The 9,062-nt window shown below is 61.8% G+C and overlaps 1 protein-coding gene across 3 annotated transcripts in view; it reads left to right on the forward strand.

The window, feature by feature from the left end:
• The window catches only part of UBR4 (ubiquitin protein ligase E3 component n-recognin 4), a 131,301-nt gene extending 130,124 nt beyond the window's left edge, over positions 1–1,177 (forward strand). For all 3 annotated transcript variants that reach the window (XM_069579255.1, XM_069579258.1, XM_069579256.1), the window contains one exon: positions 812–1,177. In XM_069579255.1, coding sequence (XP_069435356.1) covers positions 812–876 — 65 coding nt within the window. In that variant the 3' untranslated portion in view covers positions 877–1,177. The remainder of the gene's footprint in view (positions 1–811) is intronic.
• Positions 1,178–9,062: the final 7,885 nt, after the last annotated feature.

Consider the following 9,062-nt stretch of genomic DNA (forward strand, 5'->3'; position numbering starts at 1 on the left):
GCCCTGGGCAGGGAGAGCAAGGCCCGGTTAGGCGGGGCGGGAGCCTCTGCCCCTTCCACTCGGAGCGCAGGCATTCACAGCCCAGCTTTATTGCTGTGTTCAAACTGGTAGAAAATTTCAGAACATCAGACACACCCTCTTCAAACGCAAGGACAGAAACACCTTCCAAAACCAACAAGAACCGGTGGGAGCCGCTCTCCTCCCATTTGCAGGGCTGCTGGGAGACACTCCTGTCTGAGCGTGGCCAGGCCCGTGGGTTGACAGCCCATGGTGGTCAAATGTGAACCTTGTTTGTGAGGGACAGGCAGGGCTGCAGGGGGCCCGATGCTGTGCCCACGGCGCTTTCCTGAAGTGGCCTTGTCTGACCCCTGGCCCCTCCTCTGGTGGTGGAGGGGACGGAGCTCCTGAGCTCTGGCCTCTGCACCAGGCCCTGGACCCAGGCTTGAGTCCCACCCCCGAGGCAGTGGGGTTGGCCTTTCTTGGCCCCCAGTCCCGCTGAGAGATGCTGAAGGCTGCAGACACGCTCTCCTGAGACCCCTCCGTCGTGCGCCGCGTCACAGTGGACTTGCAGGTTCCCTGCAGGGCCCAGGGACCCAGCTTTAGCATCTCCACTCTTGGGAGATCACGAGCTTGGTGCCCCTGACCAGCGAGCGAGAGTTTGCTTGGTGACTGTCTCCCGGTGTCTCTGGGCTCCGGTGAGCAGTCGGTCGGCGCTCTCGTCGAAGGACCGTGTGTTCTCCACAAGGATGCGGCCGCCGTGACGGGCTGGGCTGTGCGTGCCACGGCTAAGCAGCCCCCGCCTGTTTTCCAGGTCTCTTGTCAGAAGTCACGGATGCAGAGAGCTTCCTGAAGGACCTGTTGAACTCAGTGCCCTGAGCCCCACGCGGAGAGCGGTCGACAGAGACGGAAGCTGCCTGCCTGTGCCCTCGGCGTCCCTCCCGCGCCATCCCCTGGGGCGCCGCGTCGCTGCTCCCCTCTCCCTCCCTCCTCCTGGAGTGGCTTGGGATCTTAGGCTTCCTGTTGTATCTTGTGTGTGTGGTGCGCTAGCTCTGAAGCTCTGTGACCCAAGCTGCCGAAGGACTTGCACATACCTGGGGGCCTGCCTTGTCCTGGCCCCCTGAGCCCCTGCGTGTGCACATGTTGGGAAATAAACGAGTGGCTCCATCCCCGTTGGAAAGGAGGGTGTTGCCTGTGCTCGAGCCCCTCCTCGGCGCCGCTGGCCAGTGCGTCTCCTTGGCTGCGTGGCCTCCGGCGTCGGCAGGGAGCTCCGTGTGCGTCACGTTCGCGGTCTCTTCTTGGCGCCAAATGGAGCCTGTCTGTTCTGAGCCAGCAAGTTGGGGCACCTTGTTTGACGGCTGTGATCGTCCCTGAAATAAATAACTTGGCTTCTTTTTCCATTGTTTGGGCCCGAAGAGCTGAAGCCTGGAGACACGTGATTTTCTAGTCTCCAGCCGAAGGTGGGCTCAGCACAGTCGGGCGCTGGGCTTTCCGTGGCAGAGGGTGTTTGGCATTCGGATTGGCAGTCCTTCGGCGACGTCTCTGCAGGGTTGCCATGCTAGGAGAGGCCTGGGGCAGACTTAGCATGATGAGGAGCTGCCCCTTATGAGCGCCTTCTCTGCCAGGCCCGTGTGTGTGTGGTGATTTCTGGGCTCTCTTAGCAGCCCTGCAGGAGGGCGCTGTGAGCCTGCGCCACTTGCTCAAGGCCCACGGCTGGCCGCTGCTGGAGCGGAGCCCTGTGCCTCTGAGGCCGTGTCCTGAACCGCTGTGGCAGTTGCCTCCGGGGGCCGGGAGCCCTGCTTCCCCGCATCGGTGGGCAGCAGTGCTCCTCTAGAGGCAGCAGGGCCCCGTGAGCTTCTCCCCAGATGGCAGGGCAAGGCCGATGACTGGGCTCGCGGGAAGGGAGAGCTTGCAGTGGCTGCCCCCTTTGGCTCCCTCTGGGCCGCTCTGCCTCCTGCCTCCCTGGTCTCGATGTCCGCTTTGTGTGGCTCCCCGTTCAGGCCAGACCATTTGGGACAGAAGGCACACCTAAGAGTCTTCAGAGGACTCCCGGAGCCCGGGCTGCGGCCCCCGCCCAAGCCCCCACCCAGGCACCCCAGGCAGGCGTGAGTGTCGCCAGGGAGACGAAGGTGGTTTTTTACGAGAGCTGGGCTGGAGGCCCTGGCAGGCTGGCATGAGTGTGTGCTGAGTGCACGGGGGGCCCGGGGGTGGGGACAGCGTTAACTTGGCGTCGGGCACCCACACCTTCACTCACGTCTCAGCTCTGCCCCGCTGGTATCCCACACTCTCCTCCCGAAATGGCAGCGTCGGTCCCTACAGGGTAGGATGGTTGCTGGGTTTATGCGAGTTTACTTGCTACCCTGTCGTAAGGAAGTGACTGTCCTTATCACTGATGAACTCATTTGCAGTCTGTGGAATCTTGGCTTTAACAGACTCCGAGTCTCAGGTGGGGTCCAGATACTTCTGGCTTTGAAGGTGGATGACAGGCCTTGGTCACTTGGAACACTCACTCCTCACCCCGAGCACAGCGATTTCATTCCCTCTGGCAGGTCCATCATCTGCTCCCTGGTCTGTCCCGAGAGACCTCCCAGGTCCACGCTGCTGTGTGGAGCTGCTCTTATATAACCTCCTAGCCGGGAGTGAGCGGGAGTGAGCTGGAGTGGCCACATCTGGGCCAGAACGCCCCCGGGGGCACAGGGGAGGGTGTGGGGTGAACAGGAAGGACTGGACCTGCGCGCCGGGCGCCATTGGAGGCCGAGCCGTGCGCGTGGCCACACCTCAGCCACAGGCTGACCGAGCACCTTCGGGAGCTCAGCCATGCCTTGGTTCCCTGGGCCGGCAGGGCTGGGGTCCCCAGAGCTCTTGATGAGATGTTCACTTCTTTTTCTCTGCCCTTTATTTTTGATTTCTCGCAAAGGCCTCAGAACTTTGGCCCAGGCCATCAGTTGGCACCAAGCCCCTTGTTTGACGGCCACAGCTTTTCCTGGTTTCTTCCCGGGGTGCTTTCCAGGGGCCGCCTGAGTCACAGATGGCTGGCTGGCACGGAGGCCTTCCTGGTCTGTGACGGGTCCCAGTGGGGGCCCTGGCGGAGCTTGGGCTGGGGTGGAGACTGGCCAAGTGTGAGACCCCGGCTCCCCCAGCCCACGTCTCCCGAGGGCAGTAAGGACGTGAGGTACCGGAGGAGCTGGCCCCCTCCCGTCCTGAGCCATTTTCTGGGCTGACTGCTTCGTGGGTCCTTGTCTTTCTCAATAGGAGACCCCAGTGAGGGGTTCAGAGGACCTCAGGCTGGCCCCGCCTGATGATGGCTGCAGCGTTTAAGGCCCTGGAGTCCGCCCGCCTTCAGCAATAAAGCCTGAGACGGTGTCAGCCCCTTCTTCTAGAGTGAACGGCTGAGGCCTCGGGGCTCTTCGGGCGGGCTGCATCTTCTCTGGCCCCTGGCCTCCCGAGTTCAGTGCTCTGCTCTGTAGGGGGCCGTATGGGGTTCAGGTGCCCCCCGCCCCCCACGAGGCCCCTCTGTCTGCCCCCACCCTCGGTTCCATTGGCTGGGACGCCAGGACTCTTCCTGCTGGCGTTCCTGCGTCAGCCCCACGGGTCGGGGTAGGCATTCCGCCTCTCCCCGGTCCCAGGTGAGGAGACGGCCGCAGAGGAAGCGGTCTGCCTGCCGGGAGTCAGGGCAGGTGGGGGTGGGACTCTAAGGCCGTGTCCGCCTCGCTGGCCCGTGTGTCCTCCGGTCTGGACTGTCCCCTTGGCGCGGGGCGCCGTGTGGGTTGCCGAGGGCCCAGGGCCCCACCGACTGTCGGAGCAGTGGAGCTGAGACCCTCGTAAGCACGGGGGCGGCAGGTCAGCGCAGCTCCACTGCTGACCCGCCGAGTTGTCACGGTGGTCCTGCTGGTCCTGCAGCGAACGCCGGTGGAGCCTGGCCCCGGGCGCGTCCTGCTGCTTTGGCTGGGCAGGCCCCGGGGGACTGGGGGCCAGCCAGAGAGGGAGATTCCCTCTGCCGTCTGGCTTTGAGTTGCAGCCTGGCTCTGGCCTCTGCCGTCCCTCTGCCTGCAGCCCTCTGCCTGCAGCCCTCGGCCTGCCTCCTCCCTGACCCCATGTGGCCTGGCTCCTGCTGCCCCTCCACCCAGCCCTCCACCGTCCTGGCCGCCAAGACAGGTGCTCAGCAGCACGCATGCGGCCGTGCTCGCGCCGTCTGCACTCACGCCAGCCTGGTGCTTCAGCGATCACTGTTTGCTCCAGGTTATTTGTGTCTCTGCAGCTCTGTGGTCCTTGCCCGGGGATGCTCCCTTTCCCTCCCGTCCTTGTCTGCCGCCCGATCACAATCTCAGAGCTTGGCGCGGGCTCGTGTGCTGCCAGCTGGCCCCCTTTGTCCCACGCGAGCCTGGAACCTCCAGGCGAGGCATGTGCCAGGCAGGGCTCTTCCCCCGGGGCTCAGCTTGTGGGCGGCTCTCCCTACCTTCCAGAGCCCAGGGCTGTGCCCAGTGGAATGGGCCAGGCCGGAGCCCTCCGCCACTTAGCTGTACCCCTCTGCTGGCTTCAGAGCTGGGAAAGTGCCCTCTGGGCCGGGACAGTGGGGTACAGAGGACAGAGGCCTGCTCGAGGCCCACAGCCTCAGCCATTGTCCTCTCCTGTATCCTGAGCCAACAGAGTTGGGCACTTAGGCGGTCACCCCGGGTGTGTGGAGAAGGTTTTCCACGGGCTGGCCAAGTCTGAAGAGAAGAAAAAGAGGGCAGAGGTGGCTCTGGAGGAGGGCAGCTCTCCAAGGAGAGGAGGTGGCGGGTGGAGGGTGGTGCCTGCTGGGCAGTACCCACGTGTGCCCATGAGCCTCCGTGTCCAGAGCAGGCCCCGCGCTTTCGGCCTCTCGGGGGAGGGGGTGGTTGCTGGGGTGCCCTGGGCGGGAGAACTGCAGTCCCTGCTGCTGAGGGAGCCTGACGGCGGCTGCTGGATGGGGCCAGAGTCCACCCCAGGGTTTATGGGGGCATCACTGAGGGGCCTAGGGGAAGTGCCATCCCTGGGGTGGGCACCCTAGGTGTTGGCAGGGTGGGGGGAGATGGGGAGATGGGCTGTCCAGTTGCTCTCTGTTTTTTGGTTTTTGGCCACCCTCCTTGGTGCCAGGGATCTCAGTTCCCCAACCAGGTATCGAACCCACACCTCGTGCGTTGGAAGCACAGAGTCTTAACCACTGGACCACAAGGGAAGTCCTCTAGCGGCTGTTCTTGAGACTCTCTTTCCGGTCCCTCTGCCGTCTGCCCCAGGACCTTGTTAACCCAGCTCCAGCTGTCCCCTCGCCTGCCCCAGCCTCCAAGGGGGGCTGCCTGCCCCCCGTCAAACTGTTAATGGGTTTAGATAATTGGGGACCGGAGAAGGCTCTTGAGAGCCCCTTGGATGCAAGGACATCCAACCAGTCCATCCTAAACGAAATCAGTCCTGAATATTCATTGGAAGGACTGATGCTGAAGCTGAAACTGCAATACTTTGGTCATCTGATGTGAAGAACTGACTCATTTGAGAAGACCCTGATGCTGGGAAAGATTGAAGGCAGGAGGAGAAGGGGACGACAGGATGAGATGGTTGGATGGCATCACCGACTCAAAGGGTATGAGTTTGGGTAAACTCCGGGAGTTGGTGATGGACAGGGAGGCCTGGCGTGCTGCAGTCCGTGGGGTTGCAAAGACTCGGACATGACTGAGTGACGGAGCAACAGCACTTGTTTACCAAGCCCCTGCCCGGGCCCAGCACCGTGCCGGGCGTGATTCCTGGGCTCCCATGTACTTCTGCTTCCCAGATGAGGCTCAGAGAGGCAAGCTCGCCCGCCCAGGGCTGCACGGCCTGTAAGTGGGATCCGCTGCTGTGTAGTCGGCCTGAGCCCTGCCCCCATCCGGTCTGGGCACGGATTTGATTGGGTGGGCCCAGCCCCCAGCCCCCAGCCCCCAGCCCCCAGCCCCCAGCCCCCAGCTGGAGGCCCCAGCCGGTGCCGTGCGCTGCCAGGGGCAGCCGCCCACTCGTTCAGGGGCCGGGGCCCCAGCCGCGGGGGCAGGGTGACTGCACACAGCCCGATGGCATCGCTCCGTGCCTCTGCTGGCTCCGGAAGTGGCGGGTCCTTCACCCCGTGCAGGACACCAGGCCTCCTCCCCTCCTGCTCCTGGCAGCTGAAGGGGCCCCGGCTGCCTCAGAAGTGGACTCGGGGTCCCTGCCCGCAGGTCACGGCCCCTCTTCCCTTCACCCTTCCCTTCCCCTGCTCTCAGCCCTGCTGTTCCCGGGACTCTGCCCACACCTGACCGTCACTTCCCTTCTGACTCGAGGAGGTTGGCATTGTTAGTTCTGTTACAAAGAGGACATTCAGGCTCAATGATGGGAGTCCTCACCCAAGGCAGGTGTTCTGATTAGGGTTGCCGAATCAAATTCTGGGTGCTGAGCCAAATTTAAATTTCCGATAAACCAGTTTTTTTTTTTTTTTGGTATAAATAGCCACCCAGTGGCTGCACAGAACAGGTTTTGTTTGTTTTAGTTTAACTATAGCCCATGCCATACTTGGGATATACTTATACTGAAAAAAAGAAATTGCTCATCATTTATCTGAAATTCAAATTTAACTGCACCGCCTGCATTCTTCTTTGCTATGTCTGACAACCCTAGCTCACAGGGTTGTTGAACACACAGTTTAAGCAAACTCAGGCCCTGACCACAAGGAAGCCCCCCTCCACATCCGTGGAGGAGACATGACCTGTGGCGGGGGCTTCAAGGGCGCAGCTGAAAGCTGGGGAGAGCCTGGCATGTCTGGGGGACTCCAGGGTCCATGGGCCTGGACTATAGAGGGCAGGACCCGGGGGCCGGTGCAGAGGCTCCTCCTGGGGCCAAGGGGAGCCTGCAGTGGCCGCAGGTGAGGCAGGCTCCAGCAGCCTCGGCTCCGGGCCGTCTGCCGCAGCTTCCCTGTCCCAGGAGGCTGTGGAGACCCTGTGCGCTGGCCCAAGCCGCTCAGTGTGGCAGTGGGGTGAGGGCCTGGGCGGGGAGGTTTGGGGAGAAGGGCTTGGGGTCAGTCTTGGGTTCAGAGCTGGCTGTGCAACCTCAGGCCAAGCCCTTTACCTCTCTGGGCCTCAGTTTCTCCACATGTGAGGGGAACGCGCCTCTTTGGGTTCACCATGAGCGTGCTTGTGCAGCCCTGGGCTCGGGCGGCTCCAGAAGTGTGATGGTTGCAGTCACCCCCAGAAAGGCTTTCACAGACCCCCACAGCAGGGCTCCTACAATGACAAGAGCTGTTTGGAGGTAGTGAGCCTCCCATCACAGGAGACATCCAGGAAGAGGTCAGGTGTGCTACGTGGAGGCGGGGAATGGCGGCGTGAGGGTGCCAAAGGCCGTTTCCAACCCTAAAGCCAGGGCAGCAGGTGGGAGCTCTAGGGGCTTCGGAGTCAGACTGTCGCGGGCTTTCATTCTGGCTCCTCTGCCCCTTAAAACTCAATATTAAAAAAACGAAGATCATGGCATCTGGTCCATCACTTCATGGGAAATAGGAGGGGAAAAAGTGGGATCTGTGACAGATTTTATTTACTCAGGCTCCAAAATCACTGCAGATGGTGATTGCAGCCATGAAATTCAGAGACGCCTGCTCCTTGGAAGGGAAGTTATGACCAACCTAAACAGCGTATAAAAAAGCAGAGAGATCTATTTGCTGACAGAGGTCTGTCTAGTCAAGGCTGTGGTTTTCCCAGTGGTCATGTACAGATGTGAGAGTTGGACCATAAAGAAAGCTGAGCACCAAAGAATTGATGCTTTTGAACTGTGGTGTTGGAGAAGACTCTTGAGAGTCCCTTGGACTGCAAGGAGATCAGTCCTGGGTGTTCATTGGAAGGACTGCTCTTGAAGCTAAAACTCCAATACTTCCACCTGATGCAAAGAGCTGACTCATTAGAAAAGACCCTGATGCTGGAAAAGATTGAGGGCAGGAGGAGAAGGGGACGACAGAGGATGAGATGGTTGGATGGCATCACCGAGTCAATGGACTTGAGTTTGGGAACCTCTGGGAGATGGTGAAGGACAGGGAGGCCTGGTGTGCTGCGGTTCATGGGGTCTCAAAGAGTCGGACCGGACTGAGCGAGCCAACAGCGGCCCCTGTCCCTGGCAGGCAGCCTCTCCCCGTGGCTGTCAGGCCCCTTTAAAGACCGTGAGCAGGGCCCTCACAGGCCATGCGTGACCATGATTGTAAAGCGCCTAGTTCAGCGTATCTGCCGAAGCACTGAGTTCTAAGAAGTGTCTGCCCGAGGTGGGATTGAGGCTTCTGAGGCGCATTTCTCGGGGCTCTCGGGCTTCCCAGGGTCCGAGGGGCTCGTGGGGAGGCGGCAGAGCAGGCACCCCGGGGCCCCAGCCCTGGCTCACGGCGTGCGGTCACCGCAGACACGGGCCTGCCGGTGCCCCGCGGCTGGGGCCACCCCTGCCGACCCACAGATCTGTCTCACACTCATCCTCCTTCTTGGCATTCCTGGGTCTGCTTTCAGGGTCTGGGCAGCCGGGCAGGGAGGCTGGGGAAGCAAGGGCCTTGGCAGCCTTTGTGGGGAGTGAGGCAAGGCCCGCAGGGCTCACAGGTGAGGACCAGAGGCCACAAACCAGGACAGCTCTCTGCCTGTCTTATCTGGCTTGGGAGCTGGGGAATAGGAACTGTGGGCAAGTTTGGCCTCTGCCCACCCGAGGTCTCATCCCAGCCCCGCCTCTCAACACCCCTGGGGGCAGGTGGCGTCACAGCCCTGGGCCTTGGTCTCCTCATCCACAAAAAGGCACCACTCATCCCGAGAGCAGAATTTTGACCACCAAGCCCGTGGCACAGCACTGCCCCTGAAGAGCTCGCGGCCGCTCTGGGGAGCTGCCCCGAGCCTGCCACAGGGCAGGGTCAGCAGACATATCCACCGGGCCCCCCCTGTGTCCGAGCCGGGCCTCCAGGCGAGCAGAGAGGCCTGAGTCCCCGTGCACAGGTGGGGCCCTGAGGGAGGGAGAAGCCACCTCTGGTTAGGGGTGGTGTCCCGGCACCAGGGGAGGGCTTCTTGGAGGAGGTGGCCTTTGAGATAGGTTCCTGAGTG

The sequence above is a fragment of the Ovis canadensis genome, chromosome 2 (genome assembly GCF_042477335.2).
Source record: "Ovis canadensis isolate MfBH-ARS-UI-01 breed Bighorn chromosome 2, ARS-UI_OviCan_v2, whole genome shotgun sequence".
Classification (NCBI taxonomy): Eukaryota; Metazoa; Chordata; class Mammalia; order Artiodactyla; family Bovidae; genus Ovis; species Ovis canadensis.